Source organism: Trichechus manatus, unplaced genomic scaffold (genome assembly GCF_000243295.1).
Source record: "Trichechus manatus latirostris isolate Lorelei unplaced genomic scaffold, TriManLat1.0 scaffold00268, whole genome shotgun sequence".
In the NCBI taxonomy this organism is placed as follows: Eukaryota; Metazoa; Chordata; class Mammalia; order Sirenia; family Trichechidae; genus Trichechus; species Trichechus manatus.
The window spans coordinates 218,147-233,972 of NW_004444204.1; the positions used below are offsets into that span (position 1 = coordinate 218,147).

A 15,826-nucleotide genomic window follows, 5' to 3' on the forward strand; every position below is an offset into this window, starting at 1 on the left:
CTCTCTCTCTCTCCCTCTCCCTCCCCCCTGGGTCTGGGAGGTTCTCAGCATATGGACCCTGGGTCCAAAGGACATGCTCTGCTCCCATCTCTTTTTCTTGTGGTAGTCAGGTCCCCCCATCTGCCTCTGGGATGGCTTATTTTAAGCCTAGTGAGATGACAAAACTGACCAATCCTCTCATTAGGGTTCTATACATCTTATTTGCATGGTCCCACCCCCACAAGGGTATAGTGTACCTTATTTGCATTATTAACAAGCTATCTAATCCCTTTGGTGGGCCACAAACACCTCATTTGCATAGCCCCACCCAGTCATTTGGTGTGAATTAAAAGACCATGATGAGAAAGGCCATATAAAAGTGATCCATCATACCGCATAGGTAAGGAGGCAGAGTTAAAAGCCACCCATACCACCAAAGAAGATATATCGATGGATGGCAAATAAGCATATGAAAAGATGCTCAACATCATTAGTCATTCCTGTTGCCGCTGAGTCAGTTCTGACTCACAGTGACCCTATAGGACAGAGTACAACTGCCCCATGGAGTTTCCAAGGAGCGGCTGGTAGACTTGAACTGCCAACCTTTTGGTTAGCAGCCAAGCTCTTAACTACTGTGCCACCAGAGCTCCTATTAGTCATTAGGGAAATGCAAATTAAAACCACAGTGAAATACCACTACACACCTATCGTTGTGTTGTTATTGTGTGTCATCGAGTCGACACACTTATTAGGATAGCCAAAATTTAAGAACTGACAGTATCAAATGCTGGCAAAGATGAAAGAGCAACCATCGTGGATCACTGGTGGGAATGCAAAATGCTACAACCACTTTGAAAAAAAGTTTGGCAGTTTCTTATAAAGTTAAACATACATGTATTATATGACCCAGAATCCCACTCCTGGTTATTTACTCAAGAGAAATGAAAACCCCATTCAGAGAGCCCTATGACCCACTCAGAGATATCTATGTAAGTATTTATAACAATGTTGCTCATAATAGCCAATAATTGGAAGCAAACCCAAATGCCGATCAACTGTTGAATGAAAAAAAACAAACTGATATATTCATATAATGGAATATACTTAACAATAAAAAAAGGACCAAACTACTGATATGTGCAACAACATGGGTGAATCTCAAAAGAATTGTTAAGTGAAAGAAGCCAGACACAAAGGCACAAAGGAGCACAAAGCACAAGGGAATTTTTGGAGTGTTGGAAATGTTCTATATATTGAGTGTGGTAGTGATTAAAAGACTAAATACACTTGTCAAATCTCATCAAACAGTACACTTAAAAAGGTGAATTTTTCTGTGGTAAATTATACTTTGATAAATCTAACTAAAAAAAAAAATATTCACTCAGACCTCTGTTGCCCCTAAATCAGGCCCAGGAAAGTGACATCCAGAATCCCACCAGCTTCTCAGGGCTTGTATGTATGATGGCTTGAAGACAAAGTTCACACTTCTGCCCTGATCAGACACTGATTTTTTCCCTCAAAGCCAGTGCCCACACTCCCATGCCTACTTCTGGCTTTTAGCCCTGGGCAGGGCATGCTCTGACCGAGCTCTAATTTGGAGCAAGTAATCCCCATTTGTAACCCATTAACTTAGCCAAAGTTTCTGGTCACTGGGGCTGAGCTTGTGGGATGTTTGGCTCACCTGTTATAATCCCATCGTCAGAAGCAAGGAGCATTTCTGCTTCTGTGTGGTGGGTGTCACGCAGCCTCATTATGGCCCCTGAAGGGGATGTGTGGGGATCTGTCATTTCAGTGCTCCTCACATGGGTCAACTGTTCCAGTGTGCGATGGGCCACCCGGGTTCAAGACATCTTCACAGCTGGGAAGCTCCTGGCTCTAGCCCTGATCATCATCATGGGGATGGTGCAGATCTGCAAAGGTGAGTGTCATCAGAATGACAGGGCCCCACCCTGCTTTTCACTCCTTGTATATACATACGTCCCTTCACACTGTCTTTGGATGTGTGCACACCCTGCAATGTCCTAACTCTAACCTTGAATGACTTCTTTTCTTTGCTTGCTTGACAAAAGGGGAGAGATAATTTTCCCCAGAGTGGTTGGGAGTAGGGAATGCTCCCCTAGTTTGCAGAGGTCAGTCCTCCCACGCTAACCCCATAGTTCCAGCGCAGCAAGGAGTCAGGACTCCTATTGCCCTCTTGCCCCAGCCCCAGGAAGATCCCTGCATTTGATATTATATCTGGTACATATTTAGAAATACGGGACAGAAGAGCAGTTTTTATATGCTTCAAAATTACTCATAATCTCTACAAGAGACAGCTCTACATTCTTGGGGCCCCCGCCAACATTCCCCGCTGGATTTGGTCCTTTCCAAACCCAAGTCTATATTCGGTTTCCATGGGGGACCCATGGCACCACTAGGTTCTGCCCAGCGTCAGTACCTCATGGAGAAAGTCAGATGACAAATGGGGAGACCCCCCCCGCCGTCCGCCCATATGCCCTAAATGCAGTGCAAGTGCTGGGATTTTTACTCCAGGAAACTTAATTAAGTTTCTGCTATATAAGGTACATGACTATTATAAATCAGTTGGGTTAAGTTCTTTATCAGGTTAGATTGTTTTCAGGAATTTAGACTTAAGAAAATCACTGTACTGTCTTTTCAAAGACAGCGAGTCCCTCCTAATCTGGTCTCAGTTCTTTCTCCTGACCAATCCAATGCCGTTATTTCCTTGTCCAAATACTAGATTACTGACAAATAAATAAATAATTCATAGTCAGTCATGCTGTATTTCATTACAACCTCAACCAGCAACCTTTCTTGAGGGCTCACTATGTACCAGACACTATACTAAAGGATAGGCGAGCAACAGAATTGACAACAATAACTCGAAAGGTTAGATAGGAAGTTTAGGGGGCAGTGAGTTTATGTTAATGGGGGAGGAACAACTCAGAAAAGGAGATGAGAGTTGTTGCACAGCTGGAAGAATGTAATCAATGTCACTGAATTGTACATGTAGAAACTTTTGAATTGGTGTATGTTCTGCTGTATATATTCTCAATAACAACAACAAAAATAAAATAAAATAATTTTAAAAAAAAGAAAAAGAGTTCTTTGCCAAAGAACTCTATCTTCAGAGAATTTATACTCTGATAAGGAAAACAGAACACATACCTTAGAAAGAGAGAGAAGGATACCATCAAAGAAATGTAAGCTTTAACTAATACATCATTATGGAAGCTTGTATTTGAGTGTTTGCTGTTCTTGGTGCTTTCTTCACAAAAATGTGCAAACCTTGATATCAGGGACAGTGGTCAGGAGGCTGCCAGTGACTCCAGTCCTGCGTCTCCAAAGTCAAGCAAATTCCCCTGGGCAGCCAGCCTCCCGATTTACCCTCCCCTCCCCGGTGACCTCTCCTGGCCTTTTCTTCCAAGTAACTTTACTTTTTTTAAAAAAAGGAACATCCATAAAGAAAATGTTCTACATTCTAATTTGGTTAGCAGAGTCTGGGGTCTTAAAAGCTTGTGAGCGGCCATCTAAGATACTCCTTTGGTCTCGCCCTGTCGGGAGCAAGGGAGAATGAAGAAAACCAAAGACACAAGGGAAAGATTAGTCCAAAGAACTAAAGGCCCACAACTACCACAGTCTCCACTAGACTGAGTCCAGTACAACTAGATGGTGCCCTGGCTACCACCACTGACTGCTCTGACAGGGATCACAATACAGGGTCCTGAACAGAGCTGGAGGAAAATGTAGAACAAAATTCTAACTCATAAAAACAGACCAGATTTACTGGCCCGACAGAGACTGGAGAAACCCCAAGAGTATGGCCTCTGAACACTGTTTTAGCTCAGTAATGAAGTTACTTGTGAGGTTTACCCTTCAGTCGAAGATTAGACAGGGTCATAAAACAAAATGAGACTAAAGGGGCACACCAGCTCAGGGGCAAGGACTAGAAGGCAGGAAGGGACAGGAAAGCTGGTAATAGGGAACCCAGGGTTGAGAAGGGAGAATGTTGACATGTCGTGGAGTTGGTAAACAATGTCACAAAACAATATGTGTACCAATTGTTTAATGAGAAGCTAGTTTGTTCTGTAAACCTTCATCTAAAGTACAATTTAAAAAAAAAGGAACATTCAGAATTGTGCTTTACCCTAAATCCCCATTTGGACTCATGGTTACTATGTTCTGGTTCTGGTAGGTTCTGATCTGCATTTCCCTGATCTGTTTAGCCCCACTTCTCCAATATATTGGGTTCACTGGAGACAAGACAAAGAGCTGGTGTCATCGCTGCAGGAGGGGCAAGAGATGGGACCAGGCAGGCCAGGGACTGCCAGGGCCTCTGACTCGTCTCTCTGAATAGGCTCCTGCCCTTTGTGTCCACAGGAGAATACTTCTGGCTGGAGCCAAAGAATGCGTTTGAGAATTTCCAAGAGCCCGACATTGGCCTCGTTGCACTGGCTTTCCTTCAGGGCTCCTTTGCCTACGGAGGCTGGAATTTTCTTAATTACGTGACTGAGGAACTTGTTGATCCCTACAAGTGAGTTGAAATAATAGCCTAGCTCTTCCACTTTCCCTTGAAGGACACAGCAGCTCCTACTGGAAAGAGTGAGCCAGATAGATGCCTACTGCCCACTTCTCCCCCTACCCCACTCCTTTGTTCTGACCATGATCTGGTCTGTCCTGAAGAAACAGCTCATTTCCAAGGAACTACTATTTGTTGCCTACTCTGCCAGGAGGAGAAAAATGATCCGGTGACTGTCCCAGAGCAGGTTAAAAGCTGAAAACTGTGCCTAGATAACTCCATTGCCTTAGAGAATGAAAGGTACCCCAGGAGGCTTCCGGGCATCTTACTCACCTGTCTCAAGACAGGCCGATTTTTGTGCCTTGAAGCAGGGGGAAGGGGTACATTGTGTAGATTCAGATCAAGAAGATATCAGCAGGTGTGAGGCATATTTCCAGCCTAAATGGTTTCATTCTTTCAAATTATTTTGCCTGTATTGAGACAAAATATACTTCCCAGGGAGAAAGTATCACCGAAGATTGCAAGAAAGATACAAAGCACTCCCAAGACCCCCACAGTGAGGCAGGTGGTCCCTGGGTGCCATGGCTTCCCCCTCTCATCTTCTCTTCCTCTACAGGAACCTTCCCAGAGCCATCTACATCTCCATCCCACTGGTCACATTTGTGTATGTCTTTGCCAATATTGCTTATGTCACTGCAATGTCCCCTCAGGAGCTGCTGGCATCAAATGCAGTCGCTGTGGTAAGAAATCAAACTCCTAGTCTCTCAGACAGACCATGAATGTTGACACAGACTTGCTTGCTTAGCCTCACTCATTTTTGCTTGCTACATGGCCTTCTGAAGTAGGAAGTCATTCTAATTTCCAGGGCAGAAACCACATACTGTCCTCACTGGGGCATCTTCAAGTGCCCAGGAGCCAACTGACAGCTAGGTTGTACCTAGAACAGCTACAACAGCAGAATTGAGTAGTTGTGGCAGAAACTATATGGCCAACAAAGCCAATAATATTTACTATTGGACCCTTTACAGAAAAAGTTTAAACCAGTTGCCATCAAGTTGATTCTGACTCAGGGCAACCCCACGTATGTCAGAGTAGGACTATGCTCCATAGGGTTTTTAATAGCTGATTTTTCGGAAGTAGATCCCTAGGCCTCTCTTCTGGAGCACCTCTGGGTGAACTTGAACCTCCAACCTTTTGGTTAATATTCAAGTGCATTAACCCTTTATACTACCCAGGGCCTCCAGAAAGTTTGCCAATCCCTTAAAATCTAACGATTGTGTAAAGGAGATAGGCTCCACCTCAAAAAACATAATCTTTCACAAGACATGCCATTCTGTTTGCCTCTCTTTCCTCCTCTGGAAAGTGTGCAGTTTGAATCCTTCCCTTATCATGGAAAAGTATGTGCAGAGAAAATTTTTAAATTATGTGCATTGTGCATTTTGGGGGGAAAAGATCATGTGGGTCCAAGGGGTTGGGATCCTTGATATCTGGGAAAGACTGGGAACCATGTTGTAACCTCACCTGGCTTTAGGCTGGGCTCAACCCTATCCTGCCAAACAGTGTTGTCATTGGTCTTATTTCTGAAGACTCTAAAGCAAGAGGTTCTCCAGTTTCCCGTGTAGCCTATTCCCATGACCAACAGCCTTCCCCAGCAGGACAGCTATTGTAAACAGCCCCTTCCCCCACCAGCACTGCTGTTTCCTTTCCCCATAATGTGCTATAAATCAAGTGTATACCTGGCTCTGAATATATAGAAAAGGCTGGTCACCCTACATTTTATATTCTTTCAATATGTGAACACTAGTCTATACCTTAACAACCTTTTCTTTCTCAGCCTAAATAGTGGCTCGTTCTTATAACTTTCCCCCAAAATCATCTTTTACAACCCTCACAACCATCCTATGAACTAGAATTCATGCCTGTTTTACAAATGGGAAAACTGAGACTCAAAAAGCATGACCCTTGGTCAAGGTCTCACACTCCTAAATGGAGGGCTACGAATTGAGCCCAGATCTGCCTGACTCACAACAAGCCTATGTCCCTCACTGTGCTGGAGAAATGGTATGATGTACTTGAGACCTGGACTCACACACCTGCGTTCCAGTCCTGGCCCCTCTACTTGCTGGATACGTGGTCTTAGGCATGCTACTTAATCACTTCATGCCTTGGTTTTGTCATCCACAAACCAGGGATAATAAATGTTTATCATTATTATTAACACCATATACTGTCTCTTACAGTTAATTATCCCAAAACATTTATCAAACCCCACTGTGTAGTTACCACAGTGGAAAGTGGTACACAAGGGGGCAGGGTACTATAGATGTTCCTCCTCTCAAGGAACTTAGCCAGAGAATCAGAAAGGGGGGAGATGGGAGAGAAGCATTCCCAGCAGTGAAGTGCATGCTAATGGGTGGGGGGCCCAATGGTGGGTTAAGGGGAGAACAGCTGGTATACTAGTCATTGCTTCTGGGGTATGCACTCTGCCTGAGTTGTAACCTCTCGTTTCCCCTTCTCCCCTTGTTTTCTCTCCCAGACTTTTGGAGAGAAGCTCCTGGGCATCATGGCCTGGATCATGCCCATTTCTGTTGCCCTGTCCACATTTGGAGGTGTCAATGGGTCTCTCTTCACCTCCTCCCGGTGAGTGCTGCCTGGACCCCTCCCTGACTGGGGGGCCACTATGCTGTGCACATTGCTCTGTCTATATGTGGGGAATTGTCTCCATCAGCAGGGGTCTGTGTAGGCACCTGGGTGGTGTCCTGGCAGGGGGTTATGTGCTTACACGAGGGTATGCGATGTCAGTGTGGATGCAGAGGGCTGTGTGCTACTCACGTGGTTACTTAGGATGTGTGATATGCAGGCCCTAGGCGCTTCACATTGCAAATGGAGTGGAGGACTGAGGAAGCCCTCAGCCTGGTGCAGTCCCAGGTCAGGGGGCTGTGGCTGGGGGGCAGGACAGTGCCTTGGCTGCAGCCCTAGAGCCCCCTTTTCCACTCTTCTGGAAACAAGCTGCTGCTGGCTAGAAGGGAACCCCACTCCGAGAGGGACCAGAAGGGAGACCTGTGCCTGGGGCCTCTGGGTCTGGTCTCCCATGGGTGGGAAAGTTATGGGACTGGACTGCATGTGGATTGGATCATCTCTGTGTGCCCTTGAGGATGCAGGGCTCCTCCCTGCTCACCAGACAGGTGGCTGTGGGCAGGCTTTGCATGGCCTACATGAGACTCAAGTGGAGCATGCGAAGCAAGGGGCATGGGGAAGAGCAAAAAGAGAGCATTTGTCCAAAGAAAGAGCCTGTCTTTTAGCCACAACTGCTCCCCAAAATACTCTGGGAAGCCAGAAGCACAGGTGGGCCCAGGTGTCCCCAGTTCCAAACTCCACACATCCAGGAATCTGGCCCCTTCTTGGTGTCCCCTCCTGCTGTCTCTTGTATCTTGAGCTGAATGAATGCAAGGTAAGGCCAGAATGAGCTATTAAGGCCAGCAGATGCCACATGATTTCCACTGCATACTCCAAAGGGTCTTCCCAAGGCTCTGGGAGAGTCCCTGTCTCCAGGGGACAGTCCCACCCAGAAGAGATGGGGAAAGCAGTGAGTCCCTGAACTTAGCTGCTTCCAAAGCCACCTGTCACATCAGGGAAGAGTTCCAGTGAAATGACAGGGGAGTGCCATATTTTCTGGGCCCAAGACAGGAAAGAGGTAGCGCAGGTGTCACTTGCACCCCAACGCCCTATGAGGCTCACCCACAGCAACCTTGTGTGCATGTTACACAGGAGCAGTGGCCACCTGGAGGCCCCAGCCGAGGGCGAGCAGTGGAAGACAGTGACCCAGCAGGCTCTCTGGGATCTGTTGGAGGAGAGTGACTGGCTGCAGTCACCTTAGAGTGGGGTTTGTGCCTCAGGCAGAGTGAGCAGCGGTCTGTGTGCATGTGTATAGTCATGTGTGCATGCAGGCGGCGGCGGTGCATGGTGTGCCCCGCCGCTGGTTCAGAGGCACGATCTCACCCACCCAGGCCTCCTCTGATCATTTTTCCAGTTCCTTCCTCCTTTCTTCCCCACCTCCCTCCTTTTTTCTTTCTTGCTGTCACTGTTTTGTGTTTAGGGGTATAGAGAGGATGATCCCTTCTGAGAAGTAGGAGTGTCTGTGGGTGTGTGTTATGCTTAATGTCGTTGTGTCTCCTCTGTTGTCTGCTAGCAAGGCAAAGACTGTCTCTTGTGAACTTGACACTTGCAAATGCTGTTGGACCAGACAGTTGCACTTGGTCTGGGCTGTACGTGGGGAGGAATGTGAATATGGACCCTGACTATGCGCATGAGACTGGTTCTCTCTCTGGCACAAGAGGCTGCACTGTAGAGGGCCAGTAGCATGGGGCAGGGGCAGGGATGCTGCATGACTGCATAAGGCTGGTGGCACTGGCCTAGGTAGTTGATGGCAAATGCATATGGGTACTTGGGGCTACAGTCAACTCCTACACTTCTGACAATCTGCTGCTGTTATCTCCACTCTCCCATATACACAAATTACAAAGTAAGTGATGATTCTATTCAGAACTACAGCATGCTGATTCTATGCCTTTCTGCCCCATCACACCATCTCCTGCCTCTCACTCCTTAGGTGCTTCTTCCCCAACAAAATCCTAGAAAAAGAAAAAAGTGGTCTAATTTGAACTAATATGTAAATAACTGTCACAGTTTATAGTATCTTGTTTTCTCTTGAGATAGGCAAGGAGAAGAAGGGTGCTTTTTATGTTAAAATTTCTCTTTTGAGAAGTAACTTTTAGACAGCAATATCTTGGTTGTGATCTTGTACTATAGTTTTATAAGATGATACCATCGGGGGAAACCCATAAAGGGTACACAGAATATCTCCATATTATTTCTTACAACTGCATGTCAATCTACAATTATCTCAAAATAAAAAATTTTAATTTGAAAAAGTATTTTTATTTTGATCATGAATTTCATGTCTATTTTAGAATTTTAAAATTTTACTATAAAGTATCCCACTGCCATTGAGTCGATTCCAACTCATAGTGACCCTATAAGACAGAGTAGAACTACCCCATAGAGTTTCCAAGGAGCGCCTGGCGTATTCAAACTGCCGACCTTTTGGTTAGCGGCTGTAGCTCTTAATCACTGCACTACCAGGGTTTCCCTATAAAGTATAAGGAAGAAAATTAAGATTATTCATAATTCCACCACCCAGAGATGGTCAGTTGGTATGTTACTGTATTTTTCTACATGCCCAGAAATAATTTTAAAAGTAATTGGAATCATATTATATGGAATCATACTATTTTCTATTCTGCTTTTTTCATCTGATGCTATATTGTGAGCATGTTTTCAGGTAATCAAATGTTTTTCAAAAACATTATTATGGCTATAAAATATAGATACACCATAATTTATTTAATCAAGCCCCTAATTTTAGGCATTTAGGTTGTTTCCAATTTTTTTATTATCATCAGAGTATCTTTGTATGTATATCTTTGACCAACTCTATTCATTTCTTGAGGATGACTTCTTGGGGATAGAATAAGTAGTTCAAAGATATCAATTTTTAGGTATAAACAATATCAATTTTTAGGTATAAACAATAAACTACACAGATCTTAGTGTTTAGTTTGATGAGTTTTGATACTTGTGGACAGCCATGTAACCATAATCCAAAACAAGATATAGAACATTCCTACATATCCCTTAAATCCCCTCAAGTCACTTTCTATTCAACTCCACACCCCCATAGAGGTAACCATTTCTGGTTAGAATATGAGTGTTTTTAAGACTTTCAATATATAGTACATACAATCCCAGTGTATCAGATAACCTGTCTCCCTTGAGGAGTGCGGAAGGCACATTTTTAAAGGGATTAAGGCCTTAGGCAAAAGAGAGAAGCTGCCCCAGCAGTGCCTTCTAGGCATTGTGAGCCACCTACAGAGCAACAGTAGAATCATCAGCAAGCCAGATCTGCTGAGACCATGCTCAGGGTCTCCATGCACCTGGGATCCATCCACCAATCCACTGGCTGCCTTGCATTTGCCTGCACCTGCATTTGTGAACGTGGGTCCTGTGACTAGTGGCCTGGGAGGTGTACACGTGAAGGTGGGTACCTAGTTGGGGCGGGAGATAGCTCCTATTTGGGGCAGAAGGTAGGCATGAACGAGAGAGCCCAGGCTCGGGAGGGAGTCCCTGTGTGTGATCCATGGGCTCTCCCAGGCTGACCTGCCTTTCTCTCTGCCAGGCTGTTCTTTGCTGGAGCCAGGGAAGGCCACCTTCCCATCGTGCTGGCCATGATCCACGTGAAGCGCTGCACCCCAATCCCAGCCCTGCTCTTCACCGTAAGGGCCCCTCCTACTGCCAGTTCTACCTATACCCTCCCTGCCTCTCTTTGTACCTGCTCTGAGCTGGGAGCTCACACTTTCCACACATGCCCGTCACCCTCCTGGTCTGCTGCTAGGTTTCACTGGGTCTTAGATAATCCAGCAAATGATGTGCATGGGCTCTACTAATGTCAGGAATCCCTGGGTGGTACAAACAGTTAACATGCTTAGCTGCTAACCGAAAGGTTGCAGATTTGAGTCCACCCAGAGGCACCTCAGAAGAAAGGCCTGGTGATCTACTTCTGAAAAATTAGCCATAGAAAACCCTGTGGCACATGTTTCTACTATGACACCCAAGGGGTCACCATGGGTCGGAACTGACAACTGGTTTTTTATCAAGAAAAGACCCTGAGTCCTGAAACACCTCAAGGCTCTCAGGCCAGCTCATTTCCATTCCTCCAGTCCCGCGAGTCAGACTGAAATGACTGCCCCAAGATTCTACAACCTCACAAATTCCTCTTCTCCCGGCTCTCCTCCACACCTAGCTGATCAATGAGCACCCGCTGCCCTTCCCCATCAATCTTCTTGCACCAGGAGGCCCTGCTAGCCTCTCAGACAACATCCTGGAAACATTCAGAGTGTTAAGCCAAATAGAAAAAATCATTTTAAAAAGGAAGACGGTAAAGTGAAAATGGAAAAAAGGAAATTTGGGATAGAAGAAAAATGGAATTAAAATGACCCCAGAGTAGAATCACTCAGAGAGAGCTAAAGGAAGAAGCAGAGACATGTCCCCGTTGGGGCTTTGGGGTTGGTTTATTTGTTTCTAGATCCTGAATAAAACATTGAAAATTACTTTGGTCCGATGGAGAAGCAGTTAGAAACCAAAATAACAGAGCTCTCGGGAGTCAAGGGCACTGTACAACATTGGGGAGAATTTCAGAATGTTCAAATGTGGGATGAAGGTTATCCTGACTGGTTAGCTGTGAAAGTGATTGGGGAAGGCCAGCGGGCCATGAACGGAGTTTGAGCCGTAGGTGCAATATTAGGACTGAAAGGCTGGTACGGCAAGAATCTGGCCTATTAACCATTAAAATCTTTTCAATTATTCTCACCATCAGATCTCACAGGAGAACTGAGCCTTTTTTTGGCCTCACAAATTAGCAGAGGGAAAGAACATGGCTCCGAGAGAGCCACTGAGATGATTTTGAAGTTGGAACATGGACTCTATTAAGAAGAGCACAGAGGGATGTTATGAGGTTTAAATGAGTAAATATTTGTAGAATGCTAAGAATAGAACCTGGTACATACTAAGTGCTGTTAAAGTTAAAAAGGAAAACGAAAATAAATTAGATGACTCAGCCAGAAAAAAAGATGAGGGCAAGATTAAAGCCTTAATCTACAGTTAACAACCTTCCCTGAGGGATTTAAAAAAAAATTAACTTGAGCTACAACCAAGGGAGAAAGGTAAAAGAGACCAGGGCTAACATATGGCCCTGTAGTCAATCCAATTGTTTATGGCCAGCGTCTACTCTGATTGGTTAGTGCCCATGCCATACCAATGGTTAAAAACTTTATCACCCCTGCAATAAGAACTTCCTGGCAATGAAGGTGTTAGTGATGGCCTGGATTACTAGGGGAGGTGGTAAAGTCTCCATTTTGAGACATCCATTATAAAATGGCCTCATCTAGCTGGAGGCAGGAGAATGGCCACCTGACGTGTAAACACCTCCTCTAGCCTCTGAATACCTTTCAATCACTGACGAGGTTCTTCCATTTCCCCAGTGCATATCCACCCTGCTGATGCTGGTCACCAGTGACATGTACACACTCATCAACTATGTGGGCTTCATCAACTACCTCTTCTATGGAGTCACAATTGCTGGACAGATAGTCCTTCGCTGGAAGAAGCCTGACATCCCCCGCCCCATTAAGGTGAGAACCTCCCTTTGGGGTTCCCTGCTCCTCCTCTACTGGCTCGGATTTTTAAGTCACCTCTTCTTGGCTGCTGACCTCAGATCATCATCTCTCTGATGGTAGCAGACCCTTTGGGAAGCAAGGGACATGTGTAAATGAGGCAGCCATTTCTATTCTCCACTGAGGACAGGATTAGAGAAGACTGCAGCTGGGGGAATAAGTTAGATTAAATTTTATTTTTATCATGTTACTCTTCTGTTTCCTGCCACTCTAAATCTTAAACTCCAGCTGATTTTTCAAGGCTCTCTGATCTCTCCAACATTTTTCCTGGACCCTCTAGTTTGGTCAGTCTCCTCCCTGCCCCTCTGGATAGCTGGGTTCACTTGTGCTATGTTTCTATCCCAGAATGAGTTTCATCCTCCCATCTGCCTATCCAGATTCTAGTCATTTTCCAAATGGGCCTCAAGTATCTCCTCTTCCTTGATGCTTCCAGTACACTTCTGCCCTGCATGATCTCCTTTTATAAATGACTATAGCCCTACACTGAGTATGTTGCTCAGTGAATCTACTGGTTGCTAAAAGGAGTAACTTTGGGATAGGAATGGATGGGGGAGGTTAGAACAAAACACGCTAGAGTGCTAAGAGTTCTCCTGCAAATTAAAAGAAGAGAGAGTAACCCTGAGCCAATTTGAACAATCCTATTCTGGAAACAGAGGGAGACTAAATGCTTCTAGAAGATTCTTCCAGCTGGGGAATCAAGGGCTCTCCAAATCTCTGTCCCACACTGGCATTTCCACTACCACTTTTCCACCACTCTGAGAAAACTTGCTAGAAGGAAGAGGAGGTAAAATAACTCCCCTCCCCACCACACACATACCCTCTGAGAGGGAAGGACAGCCAGAAGAAAGAAAGAGGAATCTTGGGAAGTCTCCACATGTGATTGACAAAAAGGGGTGAATTTGTGGAGTTGATGCTGTTTTTTGAAGTAACCTCAAGGCCCTAGGCTGCATTATACTACGTTGGGTTTCCTCATTTCTTGGGTCTTGGCAGGTTTGTCTTTTTAAATTCCTGGAAACATACTGGGGCTGATCCTAGGGAGGGGCATGGACATTCTGCACACTGTGCCTAGAAGTAGGGGAAGAGCAGGGAGTCTGACTGACCCGGGTCATTTCCTTCCTGCCCTTAATGCTTATCTCCACTTCTTCACCCGAGGACCTTAGCAAGTATACACCCAAGTTTCCTACTCCCCATGGGCTCCTCTGGCTGCCACAAGCACATGACATGGATAATGAAGCCTTGTATGATCCCATCTAGGAGGGAGGAAATGGACAATGAAGATCATTCCCTTCCTAGCTCCCCTGTCCTCTTCCTATCCCACTGCCCAAGTTCACCAACATTTATTGACATAGTACCTGCCTGTCAGAGCTTGGAGTATGGTAGCTACAGAACTGATTGAAGCCTGGCTTCTGCCCTCAAGGATACTTCACTGTGGGTGAAGAGGAGGGAGGATGCCCTGATCCTGAGCTGTGGAGTCCACCCAGCTAATGATGTCTCTGCTCCAACTACAGATCAGCCTGTTCTTCCCCATCATCTACTTGCTGTTCTGGGCCTTCCTGCTCGTCTTCAGCCTGTGGTCGGAGCCAGTGGTGTGTGGCATTGGCCTGGCCATCATGCTGACTGGCGTGCCTGTCTATTTCCTGGGTGTTTACTGGCAACACAAGCCCAAGTGTTTCAGTGACTTCATTGGTGAGTTGTTGAAGGTTCTAGGTGGCTAGAAGGGCTCCTGATCTGGAATAGAGTGATCAGTGGTCTGCAGGGTAGACACAGGGTAGATATAGGATTGGAAGATCTAGGTTCATCTTAACTTGGGTCCAAAGAGCTCTGGAGAAGGAGCCAGTAACAGGAAAACGCAGGTGTCTTCCCAGAGACCTCTGAGTAGAGTTGACATTTCTACACAAGCCTTAGACCTGCAAGAATAGGCAACCAGTTAGCCATCCTGCAGGAGCTGCCCTAGGCTGGGAAGAGGCCAGTGTAGACCCTGGAATCAGTGGAATCCCTGTGCTTCTGCAATCAGTGATTAATAGGGGTAGGGAAGGAGGAAGACTGGGGCCTTGATGAACAAGGGGCGGCCAGCAGAAACAGGCTATCCAGAAGACACAGGAGGCAGTTGAGGTGGCCATCCCCTGGCTGTGTGCTGAGGCAAAACCTGGGGCAAGAGAGATGGGAAAGGCCATGGCCTGGATGGCAGGGTTGGAGGGACACTCAGCACTGACCCAGTTCTTGTCTGTTCTCCTGCAGAATTGCTAACCCTGGTGAGCCAAAAGATGTGTGTGGTCGTGTACCCCAAGGTGGAGGGGGGCTTGAGAGCAGAGGAGATGACTGAGGAGATGGAAGAGCAGCAGCAGCCCATGTACTCTCCCACTCCCTCTAAGGAGCAGGGATCCGAGGACCAGCCCCAGGCCTGAGGACTGCCACACCCCTCTCAGCTGGCTCCTCCCTCCTTCATCCCCCTTTCTGCCCTGCTTCCCTGTCTGGGGTCCCCCCAGCACACACACACACATATACCCTTCTGTCAGACAGGGGCAGGACCTGGATATGGGTGGTAAGAAGTTGTAAACAAAGACACTGACATTTGGACCCAAAGAACCAGCCTCTCACCCCCAGGTCGCCACACCAGGGCTGCCCATGCTCTGAGTGGTTAGAGGGGAGAGGAGATGCCAAGAGTGCCCTACAGAGCCCTCCCTCCCCACACAGGCCCTCAGCTGCCTCCTCAGGAACTTGAGTTCAGTACTGCCTTCCCTCCCCATTCCTGAGCCTAAGGGAAGGCCTCAGCTCAGAAAGAAGGGGCAGACTCAAGCAAATATGTCACCATTAAAGGTCAGCTGGAGAGACCTGGGACCCAAGAAATCAGAGGGGATGCTTCCCCCTGCCCTCTTCCCTGCCCTCTCCCCACTATTCCTCTACCCACCCACCCCAGCCTGGGTTCCCTGTCCAGAGTGAGGCTTCTTTCAGGACACCACCTCCCCACTGCGCTAAGGACCAATGAGAAGGAGAACTGCCCCCTCCCCCTAACTCCCACCAGGCCCACAGAACATATTGA

The 15,826-nt window shown here is 46.4% G+C and overlaps 1 protein-coding gene across 2 annotated transcripts in view; it reads left to right on the plus strand.

Annotated features, from left to right (window-relative positions):
* SLC7A8 (solute carrier family 7 member 8) overlaps positions 1-15,440 on the plus strand; it is a 58,824-nt gene extending 43,384 nt beyond the window's left edge. The window contains exons 5-12 of one of the 2 annotated variants that reach the window (XM_023724915.1): positions 1,772-1,897; positions 4,360-4,513; positions 5,115-5,238; positions 7,035-7,138; positions 10,734-10,830; positions 12,595-12,744; positions 14,295-14,472; positions 15,025-15,440. In XM_023724915.1, the coding sequence (XP_023580683.1) occupies positions 1,772-1,897; positions 4,360-4,513; positions 5,115-5,238; positions 7,035-7,138; positions 10,734-10,830; positions 12,595-12,744; positions 14,295-14,472; positions 15,025-15,191 (1,100 nt within the window). In that variant the 3' untranslated portion in view covers positions 15,192-15,440. Of the gene's footprint in view, positions 1-617; positions 1,898-4,359; positions 4,514-5,114; positions 5,239-7,034; positions 7,139-10,733; positions 10,831-12,594; positions 12,745-14,294; positions 14,473-15,024 lie in introns of those variants that run through there. The other variant, XM_023724916.1, reaches the window with a different exon arrangement.
* The last annotated feature ends 386 nt before the right edge of the window (positions 15,441-15,826 follow it).